Source organism: Guillardia theta, assembly GCF_000315625.1.
Source record: "Guillardia theta CCMP2712 unplaced genomic scaffold GUITHscaffold_9, whole genome shotgun sequence".
Taxonomy (NCBI): Eukaryota; class Cryptophyceae; order Pyrenomonadales; family Geminigeraceae; genus Guillardia; species Guillardia theta.
Genome location: NW_005434665.1, coordinates 962,838 through 977,539, shown reverse-complemented (window position 1 = coordinate 977,539; position 14,702 = coordinate 962,838). Strand labels below are relative to the sequence as shown.

The following is a 14,702-nucleotide window of genomic DNA, read 5'->3' as shown; positions in this document are numbered from 1 at the left end:
ATGGCAAGAGGGATGAACGCTCGAGGAGGAGTAGTCATGGCATATGCAGCGCGATGTTTGCGAATCTTCTCAGACGCTGCAACATGGAGGGCGTCGAGGTTGACCTCCCCCCACTTGGTCAGGTCGGCAGAGCTACCAATGTAAGGGTGGACCAACGTCACGTCCGCCATCAAGCCCTCGTACTGCTCGGACCCTCGATCGCGGATTCCAGGAATGTGGATATCGCCCTTCATCTTGCGGCCACCATGAGGATGGGAGGGTACCTGCCGTCGAGAACAAGGATCCCCCACTGCACTTCTCGAGCCAGAGGACAGCTCCTCCTCGGACTTTGTCGAGTCGCCCGAGGAGTCTTCGCCGGAGGTCTCCGACTCCGATGGGGGAAACCCTTCGAGTGGCCCCGACGATCGGCGCGGAGCTGGCGAGGCGCCTCCGTCCCTCACTGTGACGTCGGGTGCCTCCGGAGAGCTCGACACCACTGGGGTGCTTGCTGCTGGTCCGAGCTCGCCTGCTTCCTCCCCGGCATCGGTCGGGTCACGCCGGTCCTTGGGCATTGCCGCGGCGTCGCCGCCGTCACGGGCGGCTACCACTGACTTGGCTACCGCTGACTCGGAGGCTAGCGAGGAGGACTACCTCGAGCGGTACCGTGTTCCTGTGTCCAGCCTCCCTCCGTCCGCTGCCCCAGGCGGACCCCCGGGCAACGCCGGCTCCTTGTCGGCGGCTGCCCTTTCTCCGTCCGCGGCCGCCCGCTTTGTGGCGGCAGCGGACGTCTCGACTGACAGTGGTCAGTCGGCTGCCTCCGGGTATCGCGTCTAAGGGATTTTCTTCCTCCTGCATGCTCCTGCTGCTTGTTGCTTGATTGCTTGACCCTTAGGCTGCTTGTCTGCGCGGCTTCGCGCTTGGGCTGGCGGTGCCGCGTCTGGGTGCCAGCAGTGCTGGTTCTTTTCGGGCTTGTGTTTTGTGTGTGATTGTGCAGCTTCTCGCTGTGGACTGTGTGCCTGCCGGTTCAGCTTGTTCCTGCTTTGTTTTGCTTGAGGCACTTTTTATCTTCTGCCAGTAAATCCTATACCCACTGTATCGATGACGCTCTGAAGACCAGCTTCGTTCAGCATCGACCGAATCGTACGAGTAAGGTTGTCATGCGCCGTGGGAAGCTTGGAGGATCGGCGTTTGCAGGTCTGGAGATGATGTGCAGCAACGGAGGGGTCGAGCTCGCGCTGACATCCATCACATTCCGTCGGACACTGGCAGATCGGCATGCCATGGAGATAGCAGTCGAGCATCTGAGCATAGCGGTGCGGGAAGGCCTTGAGGGGGTAGTAGCTCGAGACTCGCATCGGAGAGTGGCTCAGGTCACGCTCAGGAAAATGAGCGAAGATGGTAGACTGCAAGACCCTATCCTGCGACTTGAGCGAGTGTGTCCTGCGGCTGTGCAAGGTGAGGATATCACGCTGCTGATCGGTCAGCGCAGCGCGAGCATGCACATGGCGAGGGAAGACGCGCATGACAAGAGGGGTCACATTTCGCTGCGCAGGCGGCGGAATGAAGTGCTCATGAGACGAGTCGACGAGAGCGCGCAAACCAGGGATGTGTACCACAGATGCCGGGGGGCGGCCTGCGTCATCAGGCACAGCAGCCGGGGCAGGTGGGATCGCCGCGCCATCTGCAGCCGGTGCAGGAGCCCTCACACGACGGTAGAGGATCGCTCCAGCATTATGAACGAAGTCGTGCGCCTCAACGAAGAAGGTCGCCAGAGGATGCTTCTGGGCACGGAGAGATCTCGAGCAGTGAACGTCCAGGCTATGAGGAGAGGGCAGGGTCCGGGACATGGGCTGGTCAGAGTACCAAGCGAGGAAGCGAGCGATAGCCGTATAGTAAACAGCGGGGTGTAGACCCTCAGAGGGCGTGAACTCGTCCCCACCCCGACTATGCGGAAGCTCCCGCTTGAACCTCGCAAACTCTAGCAGGTCGGGATGCGCGGCGAGGTACTGCGAGGAAGGCCAGCGGTGGTATTTCTCAAGCGCCAGGTGGACAGAGAGGTCAAAGCGACGAATCTGTGATTGGACCCGCGGGAGAAACGGAGAAGACCCCTGGAGGAAGAAGCGCAGCTTCTGGAGATGGCTCGCCCTCACCAGCGTCTTGAACATGAAGCCATGCTGGACGAGCCCGAGCTTCGAGAGCTCTTCGTTGAGGGTAGAAACCTTCGCTCGGAGCTGACTAGCATGAAATCCATCCGTGCCGATAGGCAGGCCGCCAAGTGTAATCCCGCCAGTGACGACCTCGAAGTGAAGAAGTTGAGTCTTGAGACGGCGCTTAAGGCTCTTCTTCAGCTGCGAGAGATCAGGGTGTTGATGCCAGGAGGGGATGTAAACTTTCGACTCGCGAGGTTGAATCTCTAGCTTCAGATCAGCCACCATGTACTTCTTCATAGCGGACGTAGCTGCAACGGCATCCTCGAGTGGACCGACAAGTACGACGTTGTCAGCATAGGCCAAGACTCGAACAGAGGGAAAAAGCTCTGTGATATGGAGGAGCACTGGGGGGTGGATACTGTGGCAGAAAAACACGCTGGAGGGGACATCGCCCTGACAGACGCCCGAGGTACACCGTGGCACTGAACGGAGGCTGACTGACTTTTGTGAAAGAGTCGAAGGTCAGCAGAGTCTCCATAGTAGCTGGAGAGGTAGGAGGCGAACAAACGGAGATGCTCGCAAGAGGGCAAGCTTGCGCCTTGGGGGATCCTCGGTCTCGACGGCAGGTACCCTCCAGCGCTCGAGACATGCAATGGATTTACTGGCAGAAGGTAAAAAGTGCCTCAAGCAAAACAAAGCAGGAACAAGCTAAACCTCCAGGCACACAGCGCACAGCGAGAAGCTGCACAATCACACACAAAACACAAGCCCGAAAAGAACCAGCACTGCTGGCAACCGTCAGCAGACCCGGCAGCGCCAGCCCACGCGCGAAGCCGCGCAGACAAGCAGCCGAAGGGTCAAGCAATCAAGCAACAAGCAGCAGGAGCATGCAGGAGGATTAATGCGATACCCGGAGGCAGCCGACTGACCACTGTCAGTCGAGACGTCCGCTGCCGCCACAAAGCTGGCGCCGGGTCGCGGACGGAGAAAGGGCAGCCGCCGACAAGGAGCCGGCGTTGCCCGGGGGTCCGCCGGGGGCAGCGGACGGAGGGAGGCTGGACACAGGAGCACGGCAAATAGGATTTACACGGTACCGCTCGAGGTAGTCCACCGCCCGTGACGGCGGCGACGGCGCAGCAATGCCCAAGGACCGGCGGGACCCGACCGATGCCGGGGAGGAATCTTGAGTCACGCAAAGCGAAGCCTTGAGAGTCGGACGACTCATCAGTCATCGACCAGAATCAAGCGGCTGAGCCAACACGAGGCCGTCGGCAGACGAGCAGTGAAGAGCAAGCGACAAACATCCGAGCCTGACGTCTTCAATGGCGCTGCTGGAGGCATGGGCAGCTATGGCATCATCAGCGCAAGTAGAAGACAACCCCCTCCTCTCGTAGGTCATTCGACCCCCTCCTCTCGTAGGTCATTCGCGTTGTTTTAAATTCATAAGTACAGGGTCTCGACAGCGTAAAACTTCATGGGCTTCACCGGGAGTGATTGGCGACGCAGGAGGTGCAGCAGTAGCCCGTCCATGCTTGCCACTTCCCGCGTCAGCTGCCGCTCTCCTCGCGCCAATTCCTTCAGCTCCTGCTCCTGCTTAGCCTTGCAGTCCCTCTCTCCCTCCCTCCTCACCTTGAGCAGCCCGTGGCAGTCCGTGTTGAGGACGAGGGAGGAGAAGTGAGCGTCAAGCACGGCGTTGGTCCAGTCGACCACGCAAGAGATGGGGGGAGCGCGGGCTCCTTTCGGCCTCTGGTGCTTCACGTTGGCAGCGACTCCGTGCATCTGACTGAGGTGAGGAGGAGGAGACGCAGGAGACGCTCACCTGCAAGAGCGATTGGCAGTAGCGGAGAAATCGAAGAGCCTCCTTGACCGACAAGCTGCGGAGCTCCTTGACGAGGAGCCAGTGGTCGCGCTGGACGAGCATGATGCAGTCAAGCAGGTGACGGCGAACGGCGTCGTGGTCTAGGACAGGAAGATCGGGAAACTCCGCAGCCATCTGACCGAAAGAAAAATTAACAAGGAGCGAGGAGGCCACACGGGCACATGAATCGACATGAAGCAAGGAGTCGAGGAACGATGAGAGGGAGGGAAGGAGAAGAGAAGGAAGGCAGGGGAGGCATAAAATGTGAGACAAGATGCTGGAGGTGATCATCATCTTACCGCAGTGACATAAGCGTCCATCGAGCTCTTCTTGATGCAGACGAGGACAAGTTTCAAGCTCTTCACGATGTCTTCTTCCGAGAGGTCATGCACGTTTCGCAAAATAGCCTCAAGCAGGAGCAGGTTTCCAGTCTGCGCAAGTCAGCTCGCCATGGTAGCGACTCGTGAGCTACCTCAATTGCGTAGGGGACGAGGCGAGGATGGGCGCGAGTGCTGATGGCACCAGCCTGCACAAGGGCGATGGCAGCCTTGTCCAGCCTTCCTTTCACTTCCTCCTCTGTGCACTTGCTGACAACCCACCGGACGAGATAGTCTGACATCACCACCTTAACCTTGCGCGCGCTCCCTCGTCCTTTTCCTGCGCCACCTTCAACAAGTCGTTCATGCCCCGCCTCTCCTCACCGCCAGTTTTCTTGAGCAGGTCTGCTTGCACTGCTTCTGCGTGAAGCTCGTCAATGTATGCCTTGATGCAGTTGGTCATCTCAGCTGGGCTGATGGAGGCGTTAGCTGAGGGCAGGAACGGAGCAAGCACTCACTCCCTCATGGATGAGAGCTCATCCAACACGGCTCCTTCTCTTCTGTTTCCTTCCTTGACAGCTCGACCAACAGCTTCCAGGGCGAGTGCGGAGATGTTTGCCTCTCCTTTTTTGTCATCGTCAACGCCAACAACACACGACAAAACCTGGTTGAGACAGTCAGGGTCTTGTAGCATCAAGGCGGAGGAAGAGAGGCGAACGAAAAGTATGGAGGAGGAGGAGGAGAAGAAGGGAGGTGGGAGGTCATAATTTACGTTGATGGGCCGAAACGAGGTCGGAGGCTCCAGCTCCTTCTCGTTGATTTCCTTGCCAAGGACAAGCTCGAGACTCATCGGAGCCGATCGGATTGCGCAGGAGAGGACGCACTTGTCAGACGAGATGGTCAACACAGAGCCTTCTGCGTTGAGCTTTGCGTCGAGGATTCTCTGAAGAGCAAGTGAGAGAAGCAGACAATGAGGTGTCAAGCTTACAAACGACGAGGAGTCACTCATATCGTCGTCTTGCGCATTCCACTTGAGCTCTATCTCTGCTTGCACGGTTCCGTAGCTGAGGTCGTAGGCCCGAACGACGTTTGTTAGCTTTGATTCGACTGCTCCCTTCCCTCGCATTTGCATCCTCCCAGCCACCAGCAGGTAATCGCTGGTCCCTATCACCATCGTCTTGCACGTCTCGTCCTTGTCTGAGCTCGCCAGTCCATCCAGATCTCTCATCCTCCTGCTGCTCGTCAGCGACGGCTTTGCGCTGCCGCCACCTGACATACGGTATTGCTGCCATACGTGATTGTCCCACAAGATAGAGAAGTTCGTCGTTCCCGAGTGCAAGGAGCAAGCGAGCAAGCGAGCCTCTCTGCTGTCTGCATGCGCTGGCAGCAAGTCGAACTTTGCTTTGTTGAAGAACCATGAACCATCTGCAGAGCAGCCGAAGCGACTTCGCCACACGCATGCGTTACCGCTGACGTTGGTGCCTATTGAAACAAGAAAGAAGCTGTCACTCTGAGATGAGCTGATATTTCCCTCCTTGACTGGACAAATACTCATGTGCTCGATCCGAGCCCCCTTGTTCACCCCCAGGTCAGCACTCGCTAGCTCCCTCTTGACATCTGAACTCAGAAGAAGCATTCCGAAATTCTTGTCGACCACCAGAAGACCATCGAGCATGTTGTGTGCAAGAATTTTGAAAACTTTCCTGTCCTGGAGATTTGGAAAATTAGTGACCAGTATGTAGCACTTGACTTTGAGACCTTGAGGTTGTACTTGTTGGCCTTGCTTAAATCAGATTCATTCGTTGACGACCATGAGATGATGGTGTTGTCCTCGCAGGCCATCGCTAATGTGCTTCCTCGTCCAACAATCTTGAAAAAAGCTGTTAACCATTCGTTGCCCCACAAACCACAGCACATACAGCAAATCATGGATACCAATCTTTAATTCAGCATAAAACTTCAGATCACAATGTCAAGATGCCAGGTTGCATCATAATATGGCTTTGCAACTGAGAGACTTCAACTCCAGGGAAAACTGTTCGTTGAAGCATATGGCATTTGAAGAAACCAAGACAACAAACACAGGCAACATGGCAGAATGACACGGAGACATGGATACGAAGAGACAGTAAAACAATGTTATAACTCACAACTGCAGGAAGAAGAGGAGCCTTTCCCTTCAGCCCCCAACTATTCGTACACTTTGATGTTAGGCAATCGATGACCTGAACCCCGTGAGGCAGTACAGTGCAGGCAACAGAGGAGGGAGGGAGATAGTGAGAGGTCTGTCCTCTCCTCTCAGCCTCTGACAGTGAGTATCCCCCCATGCTTGTCCCCAGCATCTTCCCTCCTGCCCCTGCCCGCGCCAGCATGTGCGGCTCCCCGACCTGCATGGTGCAATGTCGTGTGCTTGTGGTGGTACGATGGAGTAAATCAATCAGGGGGTGGTATCTGAGACCAGGGGTAAGAGGATCTAACTGATCAATTGAGACAGAACCGAAGGAAAGTTTATCTTGTACCCCATGCTGATGCCTCACCCCACTGCTTCTACCCCTCCAACCCCTCCAACCCCTACCCTTGTGGACAAAAGAACAATCGCACGTGTAACTACCCCACCCCTTCCACTACCCCCGAGGACCCCATGGGATGAAAAGTTTAAGTTTCGAAGTTGAGGTTTTGAACAGGTTGAAGTTTCAAAGTTTCAAAGTTGAGCAGTGGGTGGGGTAGGTGGACCAATGGGGGTACCTTTCCAGGCTTTAGTAGGGGTGATGGTGATTAAAGGTCAGACATGAAAAACCCTGGGGTAGGGTGTCCCTTCACGACGGTTATGTTCAGTCGAAAGGGTATAACGGCTGTCTCTTCGAAGCCCTATATAAACAAGGGCCGCGCCGCTTGGAGCACAAACCCAAGAGGTATGCAAGCATGCACATGGCGTCAGGATGTTGCTATCTTCCAGCAGTAGTACGATGCATGTACAGTATGGTAGTAGAACTGAGGGTTGGAATAGGCAGCCAGATGTGATGAATAGCGTTGTTCTCTTTATCCATGTATGTCTTTCTCTGAAATATGCTTTCCACCTGCATCTATTTTGGCGACAAAACTTTCTGACGAAAATACAGGAATAATGTTCTCCCAGACCAAGCAGCAGACCTCCCAGCTCTGGATGTGGCGCATGGAGTACCTCCACCACGAGCAGCGCCCTCTTTACTTCGGCGAGTGGTTCTAAGCATTGGAAATGCTATTTTTCCTCTTGGACTCTTGTTCTGCTTGCCGGGAGATTCCCAAACGCGCAAGTAGTTTAAGATCTTAGTAGGAATCTTTTCCGTTATGGTAAAGATGTAATCCATTCATTTGTACACACGTGTGATAGTTGATCATCCGGTACGTAAGAGATTGAGCGATGGATTCATTTGAGCAAATAGTTTATTTGCAGAATAGGATATATTTTTTATGTTGCATTCCACCACAAACAGCTTGAGAGAAAGCAAATCATATCATAGTCAAGCTTCTTGTGATTCTTCAGAGCAAGCACCGCACGGCTTTGTGCCGGAGATCGAGACTTTGTGAGATTGAATTAAGTCGTAATTGAGCTGTCATCTTGTCATTACCAAGAATCCACGCGTGACAATCACCGGGTATGGCATGGATAAGACACCCACATCAGCGTCTTCATCGATGTCAGCGTAGTCGGCATAGTACCCCTCGCCTGTAGAAAAATGGTCACCTGTAACATGAGGAAGCTTCAAGCTCTTGCACCCAAGCCGTAACCTTCGTCACTGTACCTCTCACCAGCTGACAAATCAATCAACATGAAAACAACCAAAGGAGGAGTGTTGGAACCTTTCTGCATGGATTCTTCAAAGTATTTCTTGCATTCCTCACTCATACCGTCTTGGCAGAGCATTTGCGCTCGCAGCAACTGAGTCCTAGACAAGGAAGGAAATTGCCTTCTCCTGACAACCTGCAGGAGTAGGATATCAGAGAACAGGTACACTAGTAGATTACACACCGTTGGAACTATCTCCACCTCCTCAAACTGATTTAATGGCACGTAAGCATTCACAACGTGCACCGCTACAGCCATAGCAACAAGAAGGAACGACCCCTTCATCTGCGATACACCCAATCAGTTCCGATTCATCACAACCCAATCTTTGAGACGATGCTGAAGTGTGCGGATCCGACTCGGATATTAAGATGATTCTGTTTCCCTTGTTGCTACTACTTGATAAAAACAGGCCAACGTTCGTACAAATCTCCATATATATCCATGCTCATTTTATGGCAGATATCCACAAATTAGAATCCACGAGTTTTGTACCAGGTGTCTGATAATTGGGCTACATCCTTCCAACCGTTGCTGGAACTCCTCCACTTCTTCACTGTTTTCAACATAATTTCACTTGTTACTTGAAGCTTCTGTCAATGAAGTACTCTCCTACTTGGATCATTTCTTCACTGCAGTTTAGATCCCGACGATCTCTTCCCAATCTTAACTCTGCCAATCCTGCCCCCTTTCCTGCTCAGATGTCTTGTACCTCTCTCCACCAAATCATCCCCTATCCATTCTGGCCATCCGCCCCATCCGCCCCATCCCAAACTCTTGTTCCTTTCCCTTCCTTTCATTCGGATGATCCTCTTCTTCCTCTTCTCATTTTTCCTCTTTGCGCTCACTGTCTCTTCATCCTCATCATCGTCACTTCACTGCGCTTACTCCCCCCGCATTTTTGTTGTGTCGAAGAGCCGCCTGCCGGGTTCCACCCACATCCCCATACTGTAGGTACACTGAGAGTCGAGTCCGGCGCGGCCCGGCCGGGCACTTGACTGAGAGTCGGACTCGGAACTCACTGAGTTGACTCGGAACAGCCGCTCCGGGCGGCACTGCCACCGGGGCACTGCCACCGTGAGAGCAACACCACTGCCGCCACGGTGCCGGGCCGCACTGGGCCGTCCGATCGTGGCCGGGCCCGGTCGGACCGGCCGCCGGGCGTGCCGGGCCAGCCAAGTTTGCACGGTGCCCACCGGACGGTGTCCGGCGACCGTCACGGCCCGGCTGGCACTGCCGCTGGCAGAGCCTCGGAGCCTCGGAGGCTAGCTGGCACGGCCGCCCGGCCTGGCACTGAGCGGCTAGCCTACCGTGACTAGCTAGGCTAGTACTACCCGGCCGCGGCCCCGGCCCGCCGCCAGGCTGGCTCATAACTTAGTCACGTAACTTAGTGACTAATGTAATGCCAAGGATTTCGGAAGTTCAGTGATTTGCGGCCGCGATGATAGTTCACGACCGCGGCCGATCTGATCAGTGACCGTCTCAGCGCGGCCTGTGACTCGGATATCCGGCGGATCGCGCGGCCGCCGGGCCGGGCCGCCGGGGCCCGGGCGGCCCGGCGAGCCCGGGCGCGGCTCCGGGCGACCGGCGAGTCCCTGACCGTCGGACCCGCCGGGCCGGGCCCGGCCCTTGGGCCCGCCCGGTATTCGGACCGTAAGTTCAGTCCGGCGGAAGCGGCTCCCGCCGGGCCCGGCCGGGACGAAGTCCGTCGGACCCGGACCGGCGACCGGACCCGTCCGTGACAGTGACCCGGCCCGGTCACTGGGCCAGTGACCGTGACCCGTACTGTACTGTCACAGTGTAGCCCGCCGTGACAGCCCGGACTCCGGCGGCGGCCGCGTAGTACTACTAAGGCTGAGTGACGGACGGTACGCCGGGCGCCGGCGCCCGGGCCGGGCGGCGTGTACCCGGTAGCGGAGTCCGGCGACTCTGAGCGGCACGCCGGCCCGGGGCCGCCGCCGCCCGCCGCCCGGCCGGGGGGACCGTCCGAGGAGTCGGGACCCGGCGCCGGGCCGCCCGGACCGGGGTCCGGGCCGCTACTGGCTTTGCGAGAGTCAGTCTTACTATCATAGTATCATGATTGATACCCCCGGCCCTACGGTCGGAGGCTCACCGTACCGTCCGGTCTGAGGGTTGATCAGGCGGCCCGGCGACTCACCCGGTCGGACTCCGGGCCGGCCGCCGGGACCGGGGGCCCCCAATCATCAGTCAGTGCCCGGCCGCCCGGCGCCCATGATGCACTGAGGGGCTTGGCGAGGTAGGGGTAGATTTTGAGAGATCTCAGGGGGTGGGGGTCCAGAAGGGGTGCCAGGTGCGGCGACCGGGTGAAATGCAAAACCAGTCATGAACGTTTATACGACGATTAACAGAAGATCACACAAGTCAATCAGTGGGTAGCAATGTGTGGGGTGGTAAAACGAACTTGGAATACGGTAGGGTGGGGTAAATTTGTACTGCAAGTAACTGAGATTCAGTATGAAGATTGAGCTAAGGCATCAAAAATGGGGGTGGTGGGGTGAAGGCTTCCTCAAATTTAGGGGTGGGGTGCACAACAACAGGGAAACACAATCGTAAGGTTGGGGACGAGGAATGTGGGTGGGGGTAGTAAATGCTGTGAATATACCGGTACTTTTTAATGGCTTAAACGGGGTGAAGATAGAGGTATTGCAGGTAGGTGGGGTTCCAGGATCAGGTGGGTGGGGTATGGTGGGGTGCAAGGCGACCTCAGAAGGCAATGGGAGGTGGAAGATGGGAAGAAGAACAAGAGGAGGAGGGAAATGACGAGGAAGACATGGACGGAGCTGATGATGAGAACGAACCTGACGATCCTTCTTGAGTCTTAGACATGACGAGATATGCAGCGGAAAGTATAGGAAATGATATCAAGCGATGAGTTGTGCGTAGTAACCCAATTTACATTGGATGTAATGGGCAACAAAACATCTTCTTCATACTTCACTTCTATGTTACGTGGGTTCAATGCTCTAGAATTGAAGCAATTGCTTGTGCATATTTCGAACAGTTGGATGCTACTCTTTAACCAGACTCGTTCATAACTTACGGCATTTGTCTAGCCTTCTTTTACACCAACATCTAATGCCCAGCACATTCGCTCACGTAAGTTGTGCAGGTCAGATATGATCAGAGTCGTCTTGATTTCTACGATGATGCTGGCCGTACTGGCCAGCGGAGGTATGCAGGCTCCGGCAGCTGTCCCTCAAGGTAGAAGCGAGGAAGGAGGAGTGGTCTGAGGAGCTCATGTCGCATCCCTCAGCCCTTCGTCTTCGCGGTGGCAGTGCGGCTACGCATGTTCGTGTAAAGAAGGCGGAGGAATTTCTCAAGGTGGACTTTGAGGACAAAGAGGGGGAAAGGGGAGGGCGGGGGGCAGGGGGAGAAGGAGGAGGTTGCTTTCGGATGCTTGTTCGCTGTGGACTAAACAAAGGCTCTCAGGTCTACTCAAAGAAAGATCGACTTTCCACCACCCTGAGCGATTTCTTGCGCGAGAAGGCGATAGGAGAGTGAGGAGGGGGAGGACAGAATCCTGTCTGACTTTGCAGCTTCAGGGGGAGATCCGACTATGCGAGACCTCGAGGCGATCTTCTCTGGGATTCAGTCGGCATGCAGGTGTGGGCGATAGGGTTTTGCCTGTAGAGCTGATCCATCGGCAGATCCATCGCCGATATGGTCGGCAAGGCTGGTATCCAGGACATGACGGGCATGGCTGGTCCGTGGCTGTGTGAGAAATCATGAAGAAAAGTGACAGTGCTGAGCAGGAACTGGTGAGAATGTCCAGGGAGAGGAGCAGAAGAAGCTCGACATCCTGTCAAACGATGTGTTCAAGGACAAGCTCACGAAGAGTGGCTGCATGGTAAGACAGGCCGGAGAGAGGAGCAAGCTCAGCTTTTATTCCAGGCTTACCTCGGGTCGGAAGAGGAGGATGAGGCTATCCGCATTACGGGAAAGTTTGGCGGGGACTACATTGCTGTGTTCGACCCTCTTGTCCGCTTTGCTGCATGCGCATGCGTTCATTGACAAGGTCGCAGGACGGTTCCTCGAACATCGATGCAGCGATTAGCGTCGGTATGGACTTCTGTCGAGAGGAGGAGGGCCTGATTGAACGCAGGAACCATCTTCGGGATCTACAAGGGCGCTAAGAATGCCGAGGAATTCCCTCTCAAGAAGGGATCGGAGCAGGTGGCTGCGGGTGAGGGAGAGACCATGCAGAGCAATGTTTGTGACGTTGCTGGAAGGATACTGCATGTACAGCACGTGTACTATCTTGATGATCACGATTGGAGACGGAGTCAATGGTTTGAAACTTTTCCAATTTCCTTGTCTCCCTCTCCTCCTCCTTGTCCTCCTCCTTGTCCTCCTCCTTGTCCTCCTCCTTGTCCTCCTCATGGTTTCACAGGATTTACCCTCGACTCGTCGTCGGGAGAGTTCGTCCTCACCCATCCCAACGTCGCCATGCCCAAGCGCGGCAAGATCTACTCCTGCAACCAGGGAAACATCCCTGCATGGCCCGAGTCACTCAAAACCTACTTCGACAAGATCTGCAGGGGTGAAGGAGAGTCGAAGACTAAGTACGGCCTCCGTTACATCGGCTCCATGGTGACATTGCATCTTCTTCCTCTTGCCTGGCGTGACTTGCGATCAGGTCGGCGACATGCACAGGACGCTGCTCTACGGAGGCTTATTTTTGTATCCTGCCGACGCAAAGAACAAGAACGGGAAGCTCCGCCTCCTCTATGAGGTATCCTCTCATGGTTGCCATGCCTGGATCTGATCCAAGAGTGCAGGCTAGCCCAATGGCGATGCTCGCTGAGCAGGCAGGCGGAAAGGCATCGACAGGAAAGGAGCGGGTGCTGGACATCGAGGTCTCTAGGTAAATACTTCAAGCTCAGACTCTCACGATTCGCACAGCCGCAGGAGCTGCATCAGCGCGTCCCGATCTTCATCGGTCTGCATCAAGATTGTTGAGTCAGCAGGAACTGACGAATCCAACAGGATCAGCTGATGACGTAGACGAAGCATGCAAGTATGCTTGAAGAAGAAGTGTACACCTGGCTTGAGATCAACTTCAAATTTCAGTGACAGTGAAAATGTAGTATGTCCGGTGACGTAAATATCAAGTGTTTAGCAGTGAACTACGAAATACTGAAACATTATCACTCTCGCACGCCAATATCGGCAGTAATATGCTGCCTTCCCTTCAGTTGAACAATCCATACATATCTTCCCACTTGATTAGGTTTGCGTAAGGTTCATCGTCAACGTTGATAGTTTCGATTGCCTGGATGAGTATATTTTACGCACAGGGGAATCTCATAATACTTTATGACAATCTAAAAGACGACATCCCCCATCTCCCATCCTCTTCACTCCCCGCGACTTTGTTTTCTACATGTTTACCGGTAAAGCCCGTTGTTGAACTTATCCTCAATGTACTGCAAGACAGGTTAGACGCCAAGCAAGGCAAGGATTGAGGTCTGACCTCAGGAGCAGGGTCCAGGGCGAGGAGGTTCTTCTCATACTTCTTGATGATCTGCTTCTGCTCGGCAGAAAGGCTGGGAACCTTGTAGAGATCCTCGACCGTCTGGTAAGGTCCGTACTGATACAGGTGTGAGCCAACAGATGTGTTCATGGTCGTGTCACCTTGCAGATGATGCCTGCGATGGTTGGGTACATGCCAGGAAGCTGAGAGGAAGGTCAGACCAGGAGAGACAAGAGACAAGCCCCCTTCTGGCACTCTCCCCTCTTCCTTCTCTGCTGCTGGTCCTTACCTTGGTGTACACACGAACGTTGGCGTTGTTGATATCGATCTTGTCAGACCCTCCGAGGAAAGGAACGTTGGCATAGTCAATCTCAGCATTGGCGAGCACGGGAGCAGCAGCAACCCCGAAGGCAGCCACGTTCTTGATGAGGTCACGGCGAGAGAGGCCGTCAGCCTGCATCTCAACTGCGCATACCTAACACATACTGGTGAGCGCAAATCGCCACGTCATGCGTGAGGCTCGAACGCGCGTGTCAAAATGCTGGCAACAGAAAGCAAGGAGGATACTCCAATCACATCAGCACAAACATTTGTCTCAAATTTCTCGCAGTTCCCGAAATTGCAGCCAGCAAACAACATCTCGCACGCCACCTCCTCCAATGCCATTCACACGACCAGTTAGCATCCACCATCTTCTGTGGTGTAATCGTTGAGAGGCCCTGACATGAGGGAGGCACAGGACCCGGCAGCTTCTCACCGAGGGCTTGGCGCGAAGTCCCGGGGAGGCAGCAGGAGCAGTGAACGCGAAGGCGCTGGCGACGAGGGCGGAGGCTGCAGCGGCTCTGAGCATTGTGAGACACCGACGGCCTCGTCCTGACGGGTTATATACCCCCACCCCCCACCCCCCTTTGGGTCTCACCCCACCCACAAGCTATGAGCCAATTCCCCTTTGAATGGTCCCGTCCATCCTATATGTTACCACCCCTACCCCTAGAGATGCCTGTACCCTACCCTGTTCTCAAACATCCTGACCCGACTCAACGCTCCAGGGATCCCTTGGTGGGTACACACCCCTACC

General features: G+C 55.3%; 4 protein-coding genes across 4 annotated transcripts; 1 reads left to right on the top strand and 3 right to left on the bottom strand.

The window, feature by feature from the left end:
- Positions 1–3,569: 3,569 nt before the first annotated feature.
- GUITHDRAFT_102239 (hypothetical protein) lies at positions 3,570–6,233 on the bottom strand (the record flags this gene model as incomplete). Its single annotated transcript, XM_005839263.1, has 9 exons — positions 3,570–3,908; positions 3,949–4,122; positions 4,287–4,418; positions 4,460–4,644; positions 4,689–4,777; positions 4,823–4,968; positions 5,077–5,247; positions 5,293–6,012; positions 6,063–6,233. 9 exons carry the CDS (start codon positions 6,231–6,233, stop codon positions 3,570–3,572), a joined length of 2,127 nt encoding a protein of 708 aa, XP_005839320.1.
- A 1,531-nt stretch (positions 6,234–7,764) lies between these two features.
- GUITHDRAFT_161374 (hypothetical protein) lies at positions 7,765–8,388 on the bottom strand (the record flags this gene model as incomplete). The annotated part of the gene is made up of 4 exons (XM_005839262.1): positions 7,765–7,894; positions 7,937–8,010; positions 8,094–8,265; positions 8,314–8,388. The coding sequence occupies 4 exons, from the start codon at positions 8,386–8,388 to the stop codon at positions 7,805–7,807; spliced, it is 411 nt and encodes a 136-aa protein (XP_005839319.1). The 3' UTR covers positions 7,765–7,804.
- A 2,870-nt stretch (positions 8,389–11,258) lies between these two features.
- GUITHDRAFT_84809 (hypothetical protein) lies at positions 11,259–13,290 on the top strand. The gene is made up of 15 exons (XM_005839261.1): positions 11,259–11,352; positions 11,405–11,472; positions 11,581–11,644; positions 11,694–11,754; positions 11,799–11,854; positions 11,904–11,998; positions 12,043–12,129; positions 12,174–12,210; positions 12,254–12,334; positions 12,381–12,440; positions 12,542–12,741; positions 12,788–12,883; positions 12,930–13,007; positions 13,054–13,090; positions 13,138–13,290. The coding sequence occupies exons 1-15, from the start codon at positions 11,268–11,270 to the stop codon at positions 13,176–13,178; spliced, it is 1,146 nt and encodes a 381-aa protein (XP_005839318.1). The 5' UTR covers positions 11,259–11,267; the 3' UTR covers positions 13,179–13,290.
- A 248-nt stretch (positions 13,291–13,538) lies between these two features.
- GUITHDRAFT_65512 (hypothetical protein) lies at positions 13,539–14,084 on the bottom strand (the record flags this gene model as incomplete). Its single annotated transcript, XM_005839260.1, has 4 exons — positions 13,539–13,577; positions 13,625–13,741; positions 13,786–13,827; positions 13,914–14,084. 4 exons carry the CDS (start codon positions 14,082–14,084, stop codon positions 13,539–13,541), a joined length of 369 nt encoding a protein of 122 aa, XP_005839317.1.
- Positions 14,085–14,702: the final 618 nt, after the last annotated feature.